At 38.9% G+C, this 23,136-nt stretch overlaps 1 protein-coding gene across 2 annotated transcripts in view; it reads right to left on the minus strand.

Moving 5' to 3' along the window:
• Nucleotides 1-23,136, minus strand: part of LOC136862737 (pyruvate dehydrogenase phosphatase regulatory subunit, mitochondrial) — a 372,304-nt gene that overhangs the window by 63,905 nt on the left and 285,263 nt on the right. For both annotated transcript variants that reach the window (XM_067138964.2, XM_067138965.2), the window contains exon 12: nucleotides 1,346-1,435. In XM_067138964.2, the coding sequence (XP_066995065.1) occupies nucleotides 1,346-1,435 (90 nt within the window). The remainder of the gene's footprint in view (nucleotides 1-1,345; nucleotides 1,436-23,136) is intronic.

A 23,136-nucleotide genomic window follows, 5' to 3' on the forward strand; every position in this document is an offset into this window, starting at 1 on the left:
TTCGAGGTGGATAAGAAGTTGGGAAATAGTGTGTATCTCCTGAAGACTACACTGCCAACGAAGGTGCATGCATCGGAATTGAAGGCGTTACCTCGACCCCTACAAGAAGTCAGAGAGACCGAGGAGTCGATGCTCTCTACGGGGCCCCAGAAGAATGCGGACTTCATGGAGATCAACACACACCGATACCTACCTTGGAGGATAAGAGAGATGAAGACATAGATATAAGGACACCTAGATATAATTTAAGACCTAGAGTAAGGAATGTACAGGACAGATATTGAAGGTTTTAGGAGGGATAATTGTCGTAGGTATGACATCGTAACTGGTGTAAAACCTTCAATTATTCTGTTTAATATATTTTAATTCTATTTTATTAAATGTTAAATTATCTTTTATTAAATGTTAAATATGACTAATACATGGCTCCCTGTAAATATGTAGTATAAATGTGTACAACCTCAAATACGTATTGTGTATAAGTTTAACCTCAAAATCTATATAGTCCAAAGCGGTAGAAAACTCTATAATGTTCGCATATTAGATTTATTCTACTATATATATGAAGGGTTCTGGAAACTTACTGTAAAGTTTATTATCCAGATACATGTAGAGACATTAGGAATGTTAGAGAAATTTCTGTGTGTATTGGTAAACAGAAAACGAAAGTTCGAGTTGGATCCATTACTGGAGTACTCCATTCAACTAGCTGGTCAATCGATGTTTCGAGTGAGTTCCATTAGAGTGTTGTAAGAACCCTTCCAGAAATCGATAATTCTAGAGGGTTGATCGAACAGTATATATATCGAGCCGTCAGTCAGTGAGGAGTGAGTTCAAGAGAGTGTATGTTATAGTGCGCGAGTCAATGTTGATATCTGTACTTGTCAGAATCGACTTCAGGGTACTCCGCTATTAAGTGTTGCAGTTTCACTTGCTAGTATGTATAATTGTGTGTTGTGACTTACAGTGTCAACAAAGTAATTCTTACAAGGAAGTGAATGTGTTCTCGTGTGATATTTATTTCCGTCAAATAAAATCGCATTGCAGAACGATATCCTCCTCATCATCATCATCAACTTCATCTGGGATGTGGTGGTCTCCATGAGCCAGACAGCATTAAACAGATTTAGAAAGAAGTATTCATGGCAGAAGGTTGTCTCCTGCTTCTAGAAGTATACCCTGGTGTTCATATATCCTATTAGGAACAAGTATATTAATTTATATTTTAACTGATCCTTTCAAATAATCTTTTAAATGTGAAAAAAGAAATATAACATCCTATATTTTCATAATTAATTATTATTGAAATTACGTATTTACCAAGTTCTGTTAAAAAGACACGCACCTCATTAGGAATATACAGAACATATCCCAGCTCTCCAGTGTGAGTTAGGTTCATAGCTCTTATTCCATTGGCCAAACCAACATCTATTTCCTGAAACAACACAATTATTCCTTGTTAAGATTGAAAACAATGTTAACATATTTTAAAAATTATAAGTCAACTTCTAACTGTCCAGGGTGCAATGGAAGAAACAAGTAATCCACACAAATTAAGTTTTCATATCAGTATAGGGCAAAGTCTTCATATCAGAATAGGGAAAATATTTAAGGTTCTAAATTCTATAACACTTATAATTTCATTGTCAATGAAATATCTTTCTCATTAAAACATCTTTTTGCCTCAGTCAAGGCCACAATTTCAAAACTGTTCAAAACAAAAGGTATCAAGTTTTAGGATGAAAGCACACGCACTTGCTACTTGCTGTCAAAGTAATCTTGCATATTGTCTGTTTACCCTGAGTGACCTGTGCAAAGAGAAATATTTAACTCAAGCACACAGTCCTCAACACAATAGATTTGTGCTGCCTGTGGTAGATGTTAGGATATGGGACTGTCAAAGAGAATGTGCAATATTCCTCCCAACATGCAGGACAGTTGTTTATGATTTTAAAAAAAACCACACACACACCAAATTTTTTATACAGTTTACTTTTTTATTTAGCATCCTTTCTAATGACAACTACTGCCCCCTACATATTATCATGTGTTGAGGTGACATGTCTACAGCTTCTCTCTAATCATTTAAATTTTACCATTGGTACTCCTTGTGGCTTTGCTTTTATTGCAAATAGATAACTCCTCATGGCTGTAGTAACTGCCAAGTTTTTCATATTTTAAACTTCATTTTAAAATTTATTTTTGTGTGATGATGATAATTTGTTCGTACCATTCCTCCAGGAACGCTAGATGGTGGTAAATTTAATACCCCACATCATTAGGCAGTTAAGTGAAGTCTAAACATAAAAATTAAAAAAGGATGGACGAGGACAGAGTCCTTGTCGATGATGGGTCTGCAGTATACTTTGATACAACCAGGTTTATACAATGTGCTTAATATTCTTATGCTGCACTAGCCATCTGTTTGGCTCCCTGGCTGAATGGTCAATCTTCTGGCCTTCAGTTCAGTGGACCCCGGGTTTGATTCCCAGTCAGGCCAAGGATTTTAACTGCATATGACTAATTCCAATTCCAATCATCACAGAAGCACACCATATGGAATACATTCCTCCACATAGGGTTGTCCAACTGTAAAATTGGATCAAATCAAGTGCCAAAACCAGTAAAGTGGGAAAAAGGCCAGGAAGAAGATATACTAGCCATCTGCATTGGTATCAAATGGTAACGATACCAACATGTATCACCCCTAAGTTCTATAAAAGTTAGTTCTGAGGCATTTGGCTACGAAAAACTCAAAGGATAACAGGTAGTAGTAAGTATGGGGTGAAGAATGGGAGTTATGACTGGTTTAAAAAAAATGGATTTCCTGACTATCTAATGTTAAATACACTTAGGCATTATGGACGTGTTGATATTTATGCACACACAAAATCTGTTTGGATTTTCAATGCCTTTGAAATAAAGTGGAGTTTAAGATTGTACTTTAATGGCCGGTTTCTTGTACACCACAGTTACCTGTGAGTTACCTAAAAGTGCTTGTAACTTTAACTGTGCTGTTAACTTTAATGGGTTTCCGGAAACTTAAATCCAGATTTATAAGCCCTGGTAATAAACAGTACAGTTATCGTCATGTTTAGTACCTCTCATCCTCCAACAGATGTCTCTACGCAAATGTTTTTAGGGTTATTTTGGTAATATCTAGTTACTTTTACTAGCAGAAGTTTTCTACAATGAGAAATGGTTGGCAAATACGTACACAGTCATGTCAATCAGTCTGATTCAGCATGTAATAATCTCTCATAATATGAAAATACGTACGATCTAATGACGCAAAAATTAGGTACCTATAAATTACTTCCTTTTCTTTCTTATTGACGGTATGCAGACATTGTCTTAAATTTCACCTTGAACGTTGTCGTCAATCAGATCTCTTTTCATTGATCCAGAACAGAACAAGCGTAAACGAAAATAATCACATAAATGAAAACGTGCCGCACACTTTGGAACCTATCATTCCGACATTGAAGTTTGCACTGATGGTGCTATATCCATCTGTTCTCGCTGTAACTGTTGCCTTCACTGACTACGCAACATGCATCGACAAAAATACAGATGTTTTATGTTTATGAGGAGTCTATGAGACCTCACGTCACCGGTTAAAGGATATAATAGCATTTTTAAAAAAAAAAGCAATGAAAAATCGATATTTATTATTCAGCAGGTTAATATTAAATGCATACCGGTACCTAAGATATTTATTATTTGGTACAAATGTAAATATTAATGGTAAATCCTCCATAATTTCAGATTGTGTTCACTACAGTAACTGTTGGTGGGACTCGTGATTCAAAGCATGACGAAAGAGATCTTACCGAGCTCGATAGCTGCAGTCGCTTAAGTGCGGCCAGTATCCAGTATTCAGGAGATAGTAGGTTCGAACCCCACTGTCGGCAGCCCTGAAAATGGTTTTCCTTGGTTTCCCATTTTCTCACCAGGCATCAGGCTGTACCTTAATTAAGGCCACGGCCGCTTCCTTCCCACTCCTAGCCCTTTCCTATCCCATCATCGCCATAAGACCTATCTGTGTCGGTGCGACGTAAAGCAACTAGCAAAAAAAAAAAAAAAAAAAATCTTAATTAACATTATAGCTGCACTGAAAGATCAATTAGAGCCTGATGAAAATCCGTTCGACTCGAGTTCCATTTTATTTGACGATTCATTTCCCGTATTGGAAGATATATTTACAGTAGAGGCATCATGCTCCGAGGAGATTATAACCTAAACAGCTGGGACAGACGACACCATACAAGTGTAATCAGTAGGGCCCAGATTCGTATGCACTAAAAACTCCGAAAATATGCATCTCATATGCACTAAAAATGTTGTAAATATGCACGAAAATATGCACTAAAAATAAACAAAATACACTTACCAGATGCATTATCTAATTTTAAGTCAGTGTTAAATTGATAAAAATGTTCAATTCCTTGCAAAATGATGCGTGTCAGTAGGTTTCAACAGTTTCTCAATGTTTCCAGGAGTCTGTTGTCGGCCAGAATTAATTTATACGCTGAAAATGATCGTTCTACGTCGACGGATGTAAGTGGGTAATACCTGAACACTGGCACTGACTGCTCGGAACATTCTTCTGGCAAAATATTTAGGCATTTTTCAGTTTAATTAGGCGAAACACTGCAGTAGACGAAGAGCAAGTTAATAGATGAACGCACTTGTTTAAGCAAACTTCGGGAGGCTACTGTAAGGAGAAGGAAATAGTTATTGTGAAAAGCGTCATTATCCGTCTACCTGCTTGTATTGCGACACTGAAAGCTTTTTCCTTGATCAGGGAAAGCTTCTTATGTAGCCAAGGGATGTATAACATACAGACTTCATAAGATTTTTAATTTCGTTCAGAAATCTTAGATAATCGATCACAGTAAGAGAAAAATATGTCTGTATATGCACTAACACTCAAAATATGCACTTTTATTCAAAATATGCAGTTGCATACGTGCATATGCATTTTTTAAAAATCCGGACCCTAGTAATCAGCGACTAAAGCCAGTGATAACATGGAAGTAAACGTACTAACCGAAATATTGTCGAGTCCAGCACACCCAAGCACGTTAAAACTACAATGAATGGCTGTAAATATATTATAACCACTTCATTATCACTTTCTAATGTTTACGAAAGTAATATAAGACCTTGTACAAAACGGTATGGAGTGGAGCCTCATAGCGGTATTTGTTGGAATCAGTTCTAACATAGAGGTAACTACAGCACTAGCTGCAGTTACCAGTCTTTGCGGAGATAACTGTGAAGAAGCCGATAAATGTTGTTTCGGAAACTCATTTTAAACATATCACCATGTTAAGTCACTGGTAACTACCCATCTACAGATAACTGTCATTTCAGAAACTGGGTCTCTGTTCTTTCCAGGCTTTAGAACAGCAATTACACGTGCTTCGTTCCACAATTTTGGAATCTTGGACATCTGTAGGCAGTTATTATAAAACTGTAGCAACCATTCTTTCGTGTTCTTTCCAAAGTTCTTTATTATTTGCTCAACTCGCATATCATCCAAACCCACAGCTTTACCTGATTTGCACTTGATTATTGTACTTTTCAACTCAGTGATGTTGAAATGGTGGCTGAGCTCAGATGTTTCATCATCCCTACCTGAGGTGCCTTCCACATAGCTCTCCGGGTTTTGGCTTCTTGTTTTATTTTGCCATTCATGACAAGTTTGTGGGCAATGTGATTGGCTGTAATAGGAGAATGTGTGTTACTCAGGGTTGGATCTCTGCTCAGCTTCTTTCGGAGTCTCCAGGCCTTTTGATTGCTCTGCGTCATATCCAATTCTTCCATTAATTTTTACCAGCTCTCTCTTTTTGATGAGGCTATTACAGAAGTTAGGGCATGTGCTGCTTTAATAGGTTTCCTCAACCCATTGGGTTCTGTTCGAAAAGCTTGTAGTAGTCCTCTAGTTGCGTTGCGAGACTACATCCAGATTAAGACCTTTGATGTAACTGGTGCGACATCCACGGAGAATAGATTAAGAGAACTTTTCTTAACAGCCTCAGTGAACTGTTCATATGCTTCAGGAAACGGTTTGATGTTTTGGACTATATCATCCAGTGCAGCAGAGAATTTTGACCAGTGTGCTTTTTTGAAGTTGTATCAGCGACAAAAGGGAACATACTGAGGTCAGACAGCGGAGTGAAACTGATATAGGATTGGTCTGTGTTGAGACTTGGGGACTGGCTTGCATACTCCCTTGCTGCATTGTTGTGCTATGTTACTAGTGACTAAGATCAAACCTGAATTTTATCCTCTTCGCCAAAGGCCACTGTTAAAAAAAAAGGTGGCAAGTTTACTATCATGAATAAGAGAGAGTTCCATAGCATCTGCCCACCTGTAATCGTTCAACCAACGACAGTAATTGGCGTATGAACATTGACGCCAGACACTTTATACCCTTTCTCCCTAACTGTTTCCATGTAAATATATGTATAAACTTTATGTGTATGAACATTGATGCCAGACACTTTATACCCTTTCTGCCCTATCTGTTTCCATGTAAATATATGTACAAACTTTATAATTTCCTATGATTTCCTAATAGAGTAGCATCAATTATTCTTCAGACCACCAATGCTGGACTCTGCTAAATACCCTGTTATTTTATGCATTGGTGCCGACTACTGTGTCTATAAACATATATTGTTTAACTGTATCATAATTGAACATGTTTTTTTCTTCTTGACTTTCCCATTGTAATATGTTAAGTTTGTATCTTAGTGTTTACAATTTAATTACCAATCAGGTACCTGATTTAGGCCTTGAGGAGGTACTATGACTGATGATGCCCTCAATGCAGGGCGAAACATGTCTCAATAGGAAATACTAATAAATTCCTAAGTGTTTAAAAATTTATAATGTATTGAATAGGTGACACAATACACCCTTTAGAATCCTACATTCAGTATCTTCAATACGGATTAACAATTATATTTATCACTTGCAACTCATTCTCTATTGTAAACGCCGTTGACAGAATCAAGGTTTCAGGTTTTGTAAATATGTCACTTCCATATTTGCTATGAGGTATTTCAGCAGTAAGTTGCATGCCATGAATTCTGTGTCGCACCTGGTTAATATCACTGTGGGATTCTTGGATGCACAGAACGTCAACGTTTTGCACTCTACAAACTCAGTTCAACAACTCTTCTTTACAAGATGATATGACTTCAGTGTTAAAAGACGTGATTGTAAATTTGGGTCCTGAAAAGGACTTACTTTGATATTTCCTTGCTGACATTTTAAAGGCTAGGTGACCACCTGAATGAAATATATTTACAAAAGATGCTTCTGGTGTGAGAGAATCAGCCGTCTAGGAAATGTCCTAGTCTGTTGCCCACGGAACGCCTGAATGAATTTAATCAATATTCTTAACACATCCTGTGGGGAGGTTTGTTTATAGTCTCAGGAATGTAAGTGGAAATGGTCTCTGAAGTTTCATTACAATTGGTTAATGTAAAGCATAATATTTTAATTCCTTTATAAATGTGAATGAGAGTGAAAGCGTGTATGTTAGCATAATGTAATTCTACTAAATTATAACTCAATATATCTCCAGAAAAGTATTGTAAGTGTAGTTAAGTGGAAGATAGGGCCATGCGCCCCAACTTCGCCACTTGAAAGAAGACAAATAAATAATAGAACCTGTATTTAATTATAATACATTCTCCTTAAGACCATTTTTGTTGTAATAAAAAATTGCATTACAATGGGAAAAAGTTCCATATCACCATGATTACTTACAAGCTTCTAATCCAAAATAAGGAACACTGTATTCAAAGTTTTAATGACAAAATCAATGGAATGAGTGGTAATTACATTCTTAATAATAGCTTCGGTTCTTGTCTGACCATGTGCTAAGTTATTTGCAATAACAGAATCAGAAAAAATTGCTGCATTTAATTTAGATGAGCAGTCCATAGAACTGTAGTAATGACTATTATTATTTTCAATTTTTTAATTATGCTGATTTTTGGTGTGATGTAACTATGTTACTATACTGAGGCATGTTCTTGCTGTGCAATGTTGTCACGAGGCAACTGTACAGAAACATCTTACCGACACACTGTATGAAATACTAATTTTGCTTCTGTTGTCTGAACTTTCCTGTCTGTAGATGAATATTATTGGCAAAAAAAACCTAATCAATGCTGCATAATAGAACACTGGACTTAATTTCCTTTTTTTAGTGTTTTTTGTTATTAACATGACTTTTAAGATCATGGCACTTTTATATCCACTGGCACAAAACAATAACGTATCTCACATTTGCTTCACCTTCATTATGACCAATACTAAAGCAGATACGTTTGTCTCAGTTTGTAAGAAAATTTACACTTTCTCTTTTAGAGTTACACTTTCACCAGTTTTAGAAACACTTACTATATTTGATGATGATGATGATGATGCTTGTTGTTTAAAGGGGCCTAACATCGAGGTCATCAGCCCCTAATGGTACGAAATGAAATAACAAAAAGTACAAATTCATCCACAGACCAGAATAAAATAAAAATGTCATGAAGAATGAATGGATGGACATGAACCCAACAGAAAACAAACAAACAAAAACAGTGGATCAGACTAAAAAAAAGATCAGAATGGTACATGTCGCGAGTAAAGTAGAACCATGGTATTTGTCATGTTGGGGTACTAATCAAAAGTAGCAAAGACTCACGGTGTTCCATACAAGATGGTACTACTCACAAGTATTGCACTTCGTATAGGGAACGCAGACCTATGGTGTTTCTCACATAATGGCACCACTCACAGTCAACGCAAACCGATGAGGCTCCTCACCTAGGTGTACTAATCATGGGCACCGGTATTCCCGTGTGTTCCTCACATAGTGGGCACCAATCGCAGGCAACGCAGACCGACGGTGTCGCTCATATAGCGGTACAACACACAGGCTACGCCCAGACCCGCAGTGTTGCTCACATGGGTACGACGCACGGGTACTGGAAACCCCCAGGCCAGCCTCTTTACTGCTACGAATCACAAACCTATTTTGTACCTAATTTAGTGGTACTGCTCGCAAGTACAGGCAACCCATGGTGTTCCCCGCAGGATGGTACGAATCAAAAGTAGTTTCATGGTTCTAATTCAATCATCCCTTAGTCGCCCCTTTTAGTTGCCTCTTACGACAAGCAGGGGATACCGCGGGTGTGTTCTACATGTGCGTCCCCCACCCACAGGGGGTAGTGTGTTTGGTCCGCGAGAGGTATTTTATTTACCTCAAGTCTGCCGGCAAGACGGTTAGGACCCCCCTATCCGCCACCTGGGAGTATCATCTCTCCCCCCTGCTAGGCCAGCGTAGTAGGTTCGTGGTTACTATACTTACTCGCATATCAGCCGCACCCCTCATTTTTTTACCAAATATTTGTATAAAATATTGCGCCGATTAAGAGCCACACATCCAATTCATGGGCTTGTCGCAACAATGCATGTCTGCAGTACATACATACATACATACATACATACATACATACATACATACATAATTACATATCCCACGTCGTTCCATCTTAAGCGATGGATCGGCGAACGAGGCTTCTCCACCAGTTTGGTCTCTGAACTTCTCTCCTTCTTCAATGCTTTCCAAAGTATGTCCTCACTGTTCAATCTCAGTCTTCACCATGTCCTTGTACCTGACTCTTGGTTGCCCTCTTGGTCTTTTATCTTCAAGTTTTATATCATACATTTGTTTCTGTAATCTGTTATCTTCCATGCATCGCATAATTATGTCCATACCATCTCAGTCGCTGCGATGTTATTCTGTCCTGCAGTCTTACAACCCGAGTCTGCTTGCGGATTTCCTCATTACGGACTCTGTCCCTCCGTGTCCTACCGATCATGCTGCGGACAAATCTCATTTCAGCTGCCTGGATTCTACTGACATCTTTACTTCTCGTGGTCCATGTTTCGCAACCACAGGTAAGGATTGGTACGTAATAGGTATCATATATGACTCTCATACATTTTGTTGGTAATTTTTTTTTTTTTTTTTCCATATTATGTCTGACTATTTTGTAGAAGGTGCTACCTGTCCGAATTCTATGGGAAATTTCCTTGTCTATAGAACGAGAATCAGAGATAACACTTCAAAGATATTTGAATTGATGCTTCATCTGTAGCTGTTTCCCCTCCATTTCAATGTGTCACACTGGTTGTCCGTATCTTTTCACGACCATAAACTCGCTTTTCTCTTGGCTGAAGATGAGTCCATATTGTTTAGCACCTTCTGTCCAGGAGTTTATTTGTTCTTTCTTTAGAGTCTTCCCACAAGCATATATCATTAGCAAACAAGATAATTTTCATTTTCTTACCTCCAATGGTTTGGTACACTATTGTCTGAAACTCGTTCATCACAGTGATGAAAAGAAGAGCAGACAAAACACAACCCTGTCTTAACCAACATTTTTTATTAAAGCTTTCAGTCATTCCTACAGGTGTTTTGACTTTACTGCAGGTATCTTCATACAAATTCTTGATCCTGTGTATCATGTCATCCTGTTTTCCATTTTTTTTCTTTACGTCGCACCGACACAGATAGGTCTCGTGGCGACGATGAGACAGGAAAGACATAGGAATGTGAAGGAAGTGGCCATGGCCTTAATTAAGGTACAGCCCCAGCATTAGCCTGGTGTGAAAAGGGGAAACCATGGAAAACCATCTTCACGGCTGCCGACAGTGGGATTCGAACCCACTATCTCCCAGATGCGGAAAAATAAATCAATGACTGAAGTTAATAACACTCGCCTTTTATCATGATGATGTGCAAGTAAGCTGGTCAAAACACGTCGTCCTTTGAGTATGTTCCCTGAATAAAGTTTCAACTACACTGAATAAAATGGAAACTGCAACACCCAGAAAGAGTGGTGCTACATTGCTGCAACTGAACATGCAAGATGAGTGTTTGGTTGTGATTCGACGACTACACTTTCAGGTCCCTCTGACGGCAAGTTTGGACAACAATCAATACAGGATGTGCCCACCACGAGCTGCAATACATTGATGAATTCGTCGAGGCATAGAGTCAATAAGGCCCTGGATCGATGCCTGAGAAATTGTGGCCCATGCTTGCTGCACTGCATGGGTCAGTTGTTCCAGAGTTGTGGGTGGCTGAGGACAGTTGGCCAGTTGTCGACCCATCATGTCCCACACATGCTCAATAGGACTGAGGTCCGGGGATCTGGCGGGCCATTCTAAGGTTGTGATGTCGTGGAGAGCTTCTCTGAGATGCGTACAGTATGAACCCGGGCATTGTCCTGCTGAAACATCCCATTAGCAATGTTCGCCACTGGATTGAGTACCCTATCAACGTACTGTCGAGCAGTCATAGTGCCCTCAACAAGCACTAATTGTGATTTCACATTAAACCCAATAGCTTCCCAGACCATACTGCTTGGTGTTGGCCCTGTGCGTCTCTCAACAATAACATCTGGGCGGCCCCTCTCCCCGGTACGTCAGCGCACATGATTCCAGCGATCACTGCGGGCAAGACAGAAGCGCGATTCATCACTAAAGGCGACCCTATGCCATTCGATGTAGATGTTGATTCCCATAGGGAGTCGACCCACGTCGATCTTTCTCGACACCAGGCCAGCCTTACATGTCGCTACTGTGGGGTCAATGGAACACCTTCAACTGGGACACGGGCTTGTAAGCCAGCTGCACGCAGGCGATTACCAACTGTTTGTTGTGTAACGTGGGGTGCCACAGCTGCTTGAATTTGCGCTGCTTTTGCATGGGGTTCCATCCGGGCCATCCGAATGATGCAGCGATCCTCTCTCACAGTTGTCCGTCACGCTGGGCCTGTGCCAGGTCTACGAGTGTGGGTACCTTAATTTGACCACTGCTGCCATACACGTTGTACCGTAGATGCCTGTCGGCCAACATGTGCAGCAACAGTCCTCAGCGATAATCCAGCCTCACACAGCCCAATTATCCGAGCCCTCTCAAACGGTGACAGTTGTTGATAGCGTGCTCTTCTCTGTCATCGAGGCACGTTTGACAGGGAACACTTCACTGCACAGACTGCAAGTCAACTACGCTACACCAGAGTCCGTATACTGGAGTTGATTCCTCCGTGACCAATCACGTGAGGAGACCTGTAGCAACAATCCAATGGGTCTGAAACTTTGATTGTTTACATTCCTACATGGCATCGTTCCATATCTTGTAAATCAACACAAACGACCATGCCTTCATGGTGTTGCAATTTCCATTTTCTTAAGTGTATTATCTCGGCATGTGGTACAGTTATTATTGTTTTCGTACCAGGGGTACACCTGAATGCCTTCTCTAAGACCAACGGCCTTGAACTTGTGAACTTCCAAAGATTTTCTCATCTACCGTTAGATGGCTAGACCATTGAGTTGTAACTACCTGATAGAGTAATGTTTATTTTGTAGTTGGTAAACCTGGTTCTGAGGATTTCTATTTTCATGTACCAAAGTTGTCAACACTTCAACTGGTTCCTTCTTGATTGTAATCTACCTATCAGATACTTGGAAATATGATCTCTAACCAATTAAAACCGGGGGTGTGTACAGGAATCCAGCCTATCAGCACTGGAAGCTTCTCTTTAGGGCCGTCTTGTCTGAATTGCTCCAGTGCTGGGGAGTGTGACTTGACATGACGTAATGGAGGCAGGGACAAGGCGTGCATGAGGAAGTTCCAGTAGCACAAGGTAATGGCAGAATTTACCTAGACATGTGATAGTTCCTGTGGGAGGTGTGAGGGGAAGGTTTCAACCACATTTCTTTTAATTTAATTTTATAAACTGGTGGTTTCAATGTAGAATTTTCAGCAAGTCTGAGGACTCTGGTTCTATTCCCTACTGGGAAATATGTAATGTAAGGGAACAAAGAGTGCTGACCCTCTGTTGTTTCCCATTCAACCTTGCATTGGGTGACTAAAGTTCTTAAAATTCTAAAATTCAGCCAACTTTGTCTCGGCCTTAACTGTTTTTCCTTTAGTCACACGTTACAGTATAGGATTAGCCTCCGTATTATTGGGCCATAAGCCCACTTAGGGTTTTAACAATTTCTATAAGGAGTGCTGGTGTTTCGCCTCCTTGCCTTTTGTTTATGGCTGGTTATGTGCAACCTTTTCTTTTTACCATTAAGGCCACGTAGTATAGGCAATTATTTATTTATTTATTTATTTATTTATTTATTTATTTATTTATTTATTTCATACCACCAACAGAGATGTTTCTCCAATTACAGGTGGCTCAGTCACTATACATTAATTGTTAAAAATAACAAATGTCAGAAAGAACTTAATATCTAAAAACAAAAGTATACAACATTATTAATAAGTAGCAAACGGAATTTACAGCACATTAGTACTTTTTCAAGTTCGAAGTAGACTTATGACCTAAAACACTTCATATCTAAAAATGAATAAAATCACGTCCAGAGCTGGCTATGTGGACCGCCAACCTCCGCTAGAAGAAGGCGCCTCAAGAAGGAGAAGAAGCAGAATAAAATAAAAGTAGAAATACAGAAACATAAAATAAACTAAGAACTGTTTATCTTTTTCAGAGTGTTAATATTCCCTTGTGTTAGTTCCCTTTGGGAACAATGAATAATGTAACTGTTGAGCAAGGAATAAGCCCACATCGGGGCAACTGCGCATGAACACTTTAATGTGAGATGGAGTTTTTATTACATCAGAATAAACTGTTTGCCTCTGCGGGGCTATACTATGGTATTTTGGAGCTCAGACTCCTGTGTAATATAAATGCTAGGAGCAAACATTGCTCTTGTAAAATAGTTGTACCTGTCTGGAGGAATTATGCTCCTCTATATGTATACTAACAACTTGTTAAACTATCTCTAAATTTTGTACCTGATTTCAGGACTTCTAAGTCCATAATAATGTTGAGAGCTGGAGAGCTCATTAATATCTGGTTCTATTGTTTATTATTCATTCAGATTTTCTATCCATCAAAAAAAAAAAAAAAAAAAAAAAAAAAAAAAAAAAAAAAAAAAAGAGAGAGAGAGAGAATTTTCAAATTTGTTACATTAAAAGTTGCTCTAAATAATTCCTTGTCCAGCCATTCAACCCTGGTGCTTCCTAATCCTCTGTGAGCCATGGAAACCCCATAACAAGTGGTAGCACAGCGTGGTTGAATGGGCCTAGACAATGCCCCTTTTGACTATTTTCTCTAAATTTTTATTTTGAACACTAGAACTTTTTTGGTTTCGCTCAATTTTGTCAAAATTTCATTCATTATGCCTGGCACTAGAGATGTTCTAGCTCCTTGGTATTTACACAAGGAAGAGAGTTTACATATAGTGGGCAATTATGGCCCTGTTTATCTTTTACAGAGTGTAAATATTCCCTTTTGTTAGTTCTCTTTGGGAACAGTGACTAATGTAACTGTTGAGCAATGAATAAGCCCACATCGGGGCTTTATGAATTAGCAATTAGAAAGGTTCAGTGGTGGCATGGTTGCGACAGATGCATCTAGATTAAAGGATTCTCGAGATCTACCTATTTGTATTCCTGTTTATGGAGAGAAGGAAGCTGGTGAGGCTTTAACCATGATCACCACAAATATTGCTGATCTAGCATCTGTTGTTAGTTTTTTTGAAGGAGGTGATCCCTCTGGTAACAAACTTAAATGTGTTCAGGTTAGGCTGTTTCACTTTTATAATAGAGTGGGGGATGTGTTGTCTCATAAGCTGAGTAAAGAAAATTCTAGTATGGCTAACTCCTTGTGCCAACATATTTCTGAGCTGTCTAGCAAGGTGAACCAATTGTTGCCTGGGTTCGTTAGAGGGAAGAGTGATTTACGTTGCCCCATTAACTATGAATATGGAAGAGGATCCTAATAAGTCTTCAGAGAGTGGGGAATCGGTTGAACAACTGCAGGCATCAGCCCCATTTTAAGTTTTTTTTTATTTCAGGGCGATTATTGTCACTTTGGCTGCGTGACCTTGATCTAGTCGCACGGACCTTACATCTTCTTAACATGTGTGATACTTTTCACCTTCTTAATCGGTCGTCAATTTAAGGTGTAGTTAGTTTCTTTTTCGATATCGTTGGGTACGCTCGTGTGGTAAATTCACATATAAGATATAAATTGACAAGAGTGTCCACCTTTTCAATACAATATATCAAGTAAATGATATTACATAAGTCTTGGGACTAGTTTCAGCCACCTAGTGGCCATCTTCAGCCAAATAAAGATTAAACAGATTATTATTATTATTATTATTATTATTATTATTATTATTATTATTATTATTATTATTATTATTATTTACATTTTATGGCCTTCATTGGACCAATCTAGCCAACTTTATACAAAGAATTTTTCAGTTTCCTGTCAGCCCAGTACTACTACTTCTTTTTTCTTTTTTTTTGCTTTACGTCGCACCGACACAGATAGGTCTTATGTCGACAATGGGACAGGAAAGGCCTAGGAATTGGAAGGAAGCAGCCGTGGCCTTAATTAAGATACAGCCACAGCGTTTGCCTGGTGTGAAAACGGGAAACCACAGAAAACCATCTTCAGGGCTGCCAAAAGTGGGGTTCAAACCCACGATCTCCCGGACGCGAGCTCACAGCTGCGCGCCCCTAACCGCACGGCCAACTCGTCCGGTCAGTACTTCTTCATTCTCTCTGATCTTATCCTTCTTTCTTCATCGGAAATCACCTTTCCTATTGTCTGTTTGTTGATTCTGGTTTGCAGTCTGGTTTGCTTGTCTGTAAGTTTCCTGATTTTGTCAGTTTTGTTTCTTAGGTCTTCCACTGTAATTTGTAGTTCATCCATATCTTTCTTGATTTCTGTAATCCACTTAATGCTGCACTTACTATTCCATAATTTTTCTATTATTCTCCTGATAATCCTGTTCTCTGGTGTCCTGATTAGATGTCCAAAAAATGAAATGTGTTTCTTCCTGATTGTGCTCATTACTGGTTCTATTTCCTTGTAGACTGTTTCATTAGAAGCTACTTTCCAGTGTCCATCTTTTTGGTATGATTTGTTGATGCACGTTCTAATGATTCTTCTCTCAATCTTGAGTATTTTGTTTATTTGTGCAGTGTTAGTTGTTTTGAAGATGGTTTCACTTACGTTATTTCTGGTTGAGTGGCTGTTTTGTAGTGTTTTAATTTTGTTGCTATTGACAGGCCCTTTTTGTTGTAGGTATTCTTGGTGACATATTGTGCTCTGGTCAATTTATATATTCTGTTATGCCATACTGGCTTTTCATTGAGGTTATATGTTATGATTACTCCCAGATATTTAAATTTATCTACAATTTTGATTTCTTGGTTTCCAATGGCAATTGTGTTTATGAGTGGTGGGTCAGTAAACGTGATTACTGTCTTTACAAAAGATATTCCAAGACCAATTTTCTGTGCTATTTCCTGTAGTGATATAACTTGTCTGGTTCCCTGAATATTGTTGGACAAGAGAGCAAGGTCATCGGCAAATCCTAGGCAATTTAAAATGATGTTGTCTTTGGGTCTTCCAATTTGGATGTTCTTTGGGTTAATCTTGTACCATCATCTCATTATATATTCCAAGGCACAGTTGAACGGCAGTACTGACAAGCAATCACCTTGTCTTAAGCTTGTTTTTATGATGAATGGCTCAGAGAATTCACCTCTGAATTTGACTTTTGATTTAGTGTTGGCTGAGTTCTATCAAACTGATTAATTTTGGATGGAGCCCAAAATATCTTAAAATTTTCAACAATGAAGGTCTATGGATACAGCCGTAAGCTTTCTTAAAGTCCACTAAGGTTATTGCAAGAGGTTTGTTTTGCTTCTTGTAATGTTGTTGTTGTTGTTGTTGTTGTTGTTGTTGTTGTTGTTGTTGTTGTTGTTGATGTTGATGTTGATGTTGTTGTTGTTGTTGTTGTTGTTGTTGTTGTTGTTGTTGTTGTTGTTGTTGTTGTTTGAGTCATCAGTCCACAGACTGGTTTGATGCAGCCTCCATGCCACCCTATCCTGTGCTAAACTTTTCATTCCTACATAACTATTTCATCCTACATCTGCTCTAATCTGCCTGTCATATTCATACCTTGGTCTACCCCTACCATTCTTACCCCCTACACTTCCTTCAAAAACCAACTGAACAAGTCCTGGGTGTCTTAAGATGTGTCATATCATTCTATTTCTCCTTCTCGTCAAATTTAGCCAAATCGATCTCCTCTCGCCAATTCGATTCAGTATCTCTTCATTTGTGATCCGATCTATCCAGCTCACCTTCAGCATTCTTCTGTAACACCACATTTCAAAAGCTTTTATTCTCTTTCTTTCTGAGCTAGTTATCATCCATGTTTCACTTCCATACAATGCCACGCTCCACACAAAAGTCTTCAAAAACATCTTTCTAATTCCTATATCAATGTTTGAAGTGAGCAAATTTCTTTTCTTAAGAAAGCTCTTCATTGCTTGAGCTAATCTGCATTTTATGTCCTCCTTAATTCTGCCATTGTTAGTTATTTTACTACCCAAGTAACAGTATTCATTTACTTCCTTTAAGACTTCATTTCCTAATTTGATATTTCCTGCATCACCTGCCTTCGTTCGACTGCACTCCATTACTTTTGTTTTGGACTTTTTTATTTTCATCTTGTACTCCTTACCCTAGACTTCGTCCATACCATTCAGCAGCTTCTCGAGATCTTCTGCAATCTCAGATAAAATAACAATATCATCAGAAAATCTCAAAGTTTTGACTTCCTCTCCTTGGTTTGTGATTCCCTTTCCAAATTCCTCTTTGATTTCCTTTACTGCCTGTTCTATGTAAACATTGAAAAGGAGGAGGGACAAACTGCAGACTTGCCTCACTCCTTTCTGGATTACTGCTTCTTTCTCAAAGCCCTCGATTCTTATTACTGCAGACTGATTTTTATACTGATTGTAGATAATTCTTCGTTCTCGGTATCTGATCCCAATCACCTTCAGAATCTTAAATAGCTTGGTCCAATCAACATTAATAAATGCCTTTTCTAGATCTACGAATGCCATGTATGTGGGCTTGTCCTTCTTGATTCGATCCTGTAAGATCAGACGTAAAGTCAGGATTGCTTCACGTTCCTACATTTCTTCTGAAGCCAAATTGATCTTCTCCCAACTCAGCTTCGACTTGTTTGTCTATTCTTCTGTAAATAATACGTGTTAAAATTTTTCAGGCATGAGATACTAAACTAATGGTGCGGTAGTTTTCACACCTGTCAGCACCGGCTTTCTTGGGAATAGGTATAACAACATTCTGACGAAAATCGGATGGGACTTCTCCTGTCTCATACATCTTACACACTAAATGGAATAATCTTGCCATGCTGGTTTCTCCAAAGGCAGTCAGTAATTCAGAGGGAATGTCATCAATTCCAAGTGCCTTGTTCCTATTTAGGTCGCTCATAGCTCTGTCAAACTCTGACCTCAAAATTGGGTCTCCCATTTCATCAGCATTAACAGCCTCTTCTTGTTCCAGAACAAAATTATCTACATCTTTACCTTGATACAACTGTTGGATATGTTCCTGCCATCTTTCTGCTTTGTCTTCTTTCCCTAAAAGTGGCTTTCCATCTAAGCTCTTAATATTCATACACCTAGATTTCCTTTCTCCAAAGGTTTCCTTGATTTTCCTGTATACAGCATCTACCTTTCCTAGAACCATACAACCTTCGACATCCTTGCACTTCTCCTTCAGCCATTCTTCCTTACCTACCTTGCACTTTCTATCCACTTCATTCTTTAATCGCCTGTATTCTTTTCGACTCTCTTCATTTCTAGCATTCTTGTATTTTCGCCGTTCATCAATCAGGTCTAGTATCTCTTGAGTTATCCACTGATTCTTAGTTGATCTTATCTTCCTTCCTAACATCTCTTCAGCAGCCCTACTGACTTCATTTTTCATGACTATCCACTCTTCCTTTATTGTGTTTCGTTCAGCCTTTTCATTTAGTCCTTGTGCAACATGTTCCTTGAAACAATCCCTCACACTCTTTTCTTTCAACTTGTCTAGATCCCATCTTTTTGCATTCTTTCCTTTCTTCAATTTCTTCAGCTTCAGATGGCATTTCATGACCAACAAGTTGTGGTCAGAGTCCACGTCTGCTCCTGGGAAAGTTTTGCATTCCAACACCTGGTTTCTGTATCTCTGCCTAATCATAATGTAGTCTATTTGATACCTTCCAGTGTCTCCAGGTCTCGTCCACGTATACAGCCGTCATTTGTGGTGTTTGAACCAAGTATTGGCAAAGACTAAATTATGATCAGTGCAGAATTCAACCAGCTGACTTCCTCTTTCATTCTTTTGTCCCAATCTGAATTCTCCTACTGTATTACCTTCTCTTCCTTGGCCTACCACTGCATTCCAGTCTCCCATCACAATTAGATTCTCGTCACCTTTTACATATTGTATTAAATCTTCTATCTCTTCATATATTCTTTCGACTTCCTCATCATCCGCTGAGCTAGTAGGCATATAGACCTGTACTATTGTGATGGGCATTGGTTTGGTGTCTATCTTGACGACAATAATTCTTTCACTATGCTGGTCGTAGTAGCTTACTCGCTCATTATTGAACCAACTTCTGCATTTCCCCTGTCTGATTTTGTGTTGATAATTCGGTAGTCGGTTGACCAAAAATCCTGTTCTTCCTGCCAACGTACTTCACTTATACCAACTACATCTAACTTTAGTCTATCCATCTCCCTTTTCAGATTCTCTAATCTACCACAACGATTCAAACTTCTAATATTCCACGCTCCGACTCGTAGAATGTCAGTATCCATCTTCCTGATGATCGCCCCCTCTCGTGTAGTCCCCACCCGGAGATCCGAATGGGGGACTAGTTTACCTCCGGAATATTTTACCCGGGAGGAAGCCATCATCAGTACATCATTCATACAAAGAGAGCTGCATGTCCTCGGGAGTTAGTTATGGTTGTAGTTCCCCGTTGCTTTCAGCCGTGTAGCAGTATCATCACAGCTAAGCCATACTGAGTATTATTATTACAAGGCCATATCAATCAATCATCTAGACTGCCGCCCTTGCAACTTCCGAAAGACTGCTACCCCCCTTTCGATGAACCATTCCTTAGTCTGGTCTCTCAACACATACCCATCCGATATGGTTGAACCTGCGGCTCGGCTATCTGCTTCATTGGGACACGCAAGCCTCCCCACCGCAGCAAGGTCACATGGTTTGCAGGGAAGGCTTCTTGTAATATGCTATGGCTAATTTTAAACTGATGATTTGTTCTGCACAGCTTCTCCAAGGTCTGAAGCCTCCTTGGTGTTCATCCAATTCTTCCTCTAGTTGCTCTTTGATCCTCCTGTATAGGATTCTGGAGAAAATCTTGTATGTGCAGTCTAAGAGAGAGATATCTCTGTAATTGTCTGTATTGCTTTTATCTCCTTTTTTGTGGAGTGGGTGGATTATGGCTGGGGTCCAATGTTCGGGGAACTTTTCTGTTACCCAGCTTTTTGTTAGGGCCATGTGTAAGGATGTTTGAACTGTATCACTGGCATATTTCCACATTTCTGCAAAAACTTGGTCTTCTCCACATGCCTTATAATTTTTCAACTCTCTGAGTGCTGTTTCCACCTCTTGGATTGTTGGGGGGTTTACGAGTTCAGGCGGGGTTTTGATGGGCGTGTCTGTATTAATTGCTAAAAGTTCCTGGGGTTCTTCACAATTCAAAAGTTTAATGAATGCTTCTGCCATGATCTCGGCATTTTCCTTGTCATTATGCATGCCAGACAATGTTGCAGGAATAATTATAACATTAAAATACATACAGTATAACAACAAAAATTATGGTTATGATCTTCATTTCACAATATGATATCTGTAAGTTGACTTAGGATCTCAGGCAAAGAAGTAAATCTGGAAATGATAGCCAGAATTAAGAATTAATAAACATGAGAAGTATAGAAAAGAAATTAAAAAGGAGAAAAATTATTTATGAGACTCACCTCTAATGTCTGATGTAGAACAAGCACTGACTTGCTGGAGGAAGCAGGCAATGTAAACAAAGCAATAGATAAGGAGAGGAGGGGAGGGATAATGAAGGGTGGGGCATGGGGAGGGGAGGAGGAAGGAAGGGAAGGGAGGGGAGAAGGAGAGAAAGGGTGTCTAATGTGGGGCTGAAGGATGTAGAAAGTAGGACTGCTGCTGAAAGGGGAATTTAAAGATATTATAAAAGAAAGAATTTTTATCTAAGACATGATTACTAAAGATAGGAATGAAAAGGTCAAATAAAACATTTGATTTCTCTGAAATTTCATTTAGACTGAAGTTAGGATTGAAAACCTGTTCCAGATGGATAAAACCATTTTCCATAATATTGAGCAGAGGGCCTTTTTGTATAACTTTGAGAATTTTCATGTCTTTGTTAGTATTTTTGAACTTATGTTTAGTATCACCCATGTGCTGTCCCATGGCTGAAAATCTGTTATATACTAACGCCCTGAATAACAGATACTAATCATGTTATGACAAGAAGATCATAACCATAATTTTTGTTATTATATGTACAAGATTTGAATGTTATAATTATTCCTACAATACTGTCTTTGTCTGGTATACATATGTTTTAGTTATCACATAACCTCTTTAATCTTTATTTGGCTGAAGATAGTCACTAGGTGGCTGAAACTAGTCCCAAGACTGATGTAATATCATTTACTTGATATATTGTATCGAAAAGGTGGAACCTCTTGTCAATTTATTTCTTATAATTGCACTTTAATATGGAACAGAAATGAAATTTACAGCTTATAATAATGGTAAATTCACACGTGTAAACCTACTCTTCTAGTACTGGTGCTGCGGCTTTAGACCAAGTGCTCCTTGACCCTTTGCTAAGCTTAATTGGTTCTTGTTTCTTGTTAGTTATCTACTATTGTAATATGTGTTTATTTCCTTGCACGATTTGCCCCCCCCCCCCCATTTTTTTTAGTGGGGCGTTTCTACTTTCATTTTTTGCCATTGATGACACGTGTGTCTCTTATGTCCTAGCTATCCGTAAAAGATGCTATCTCTTTTGAGTAGAAATTGGTTTCCTCTTGGCATATACCCTTCTCAGTGCAGGTCCTGTACTTATTCTATGATGCAGGCTTTTTCATTTCCTATGCTGGATCACAGTTTTCTCTGATTTTGCATCAAGTGGTGAATTGTATGTCTTCTAAGTCATCTGGAAATGATCTCTAGGGTGTTGAATGAATTATTTGTTTCTTTCGGTTGGAATTCTGCTATTCTTTCTCCTTTTGAACCCACTCTAGTTGGAGATTGGTCATATGGTGCAGTTCCTCTGGCATACTTGAATTGTGCTCAATTATGTTTACTGATTTTTCCCTTCCTTCCTCCCTCGCTGGATAGATATTTTCCAACAATTTCTTATTGGTGTTGCCTGCTTAACATGGAACTTCTTGCTTTTCTTCACGATGAGTTTCTACCCTAAATTTCGGCCCGCTATCTGGCCTTCTTGCTTGGTTCATCCATGATGTCCCTTATATTTGATTATCTGTAGGATTATATCTTGTGTGAAATGAGACTTTGTATGGGAGTTCTATGCTCCTTTTTTGGATATATATTTTCGCTTTTGTGATTAGCTACTCATGATGTTAGAGGATGGGAGGATGTGTGGGGCGTATGTTGCTCCTTTTTGATAATTGATGCACCTTCTCTTGATATTTTTGCTGTATATTGTAAGGTTGTGGCATAACCTCTTCACTTGTGTAATAAGAATTCTATGCTTTGTCCTTTTGACATAGGTATGATGAGGAAATCCCAGAGTGATTATCCCTGGTAGGACATTTCTATCGGTAGGAGGCTTGTTTTGGTCTTTTGTATTTATAGGTGGAGTTATGGGTATGGATTGTTCACTCCGTGGGAGCTGTCCTGTTTTAATACTGGCATGTATTTATGAGGTAGTAAACCATCTTGTTGTTGATATGGTGCTTATCACTATGAGGTTCTCGATTTTGTTGGGAGTAGCTTCTGGGTAGCATGTGCAATTATCCATTGAAAGTCTTCCCTTGTATTCCACTGTGAGTTAGACATGAGATCATTCTCTCATAGGGTGTTCCGGGATTCCTATACTTCTC

The sequence above is a fragment of the Anabrus simplex genome, chromosome 2, assembly GCF_040414725.1.
Source record: "Anabrus simplex isolate iqAnaSimp1 chromosome 2, ASM4041472v1, whole genome shotgun sequence".
Classification (NCBI taxonomy): domain Eukaryota; kingdom Metazoa; phylum Arthropoda; class Insecta; order Orthoptera; family Tettigoniidae; genus Anabrus; species Anabrus simplex.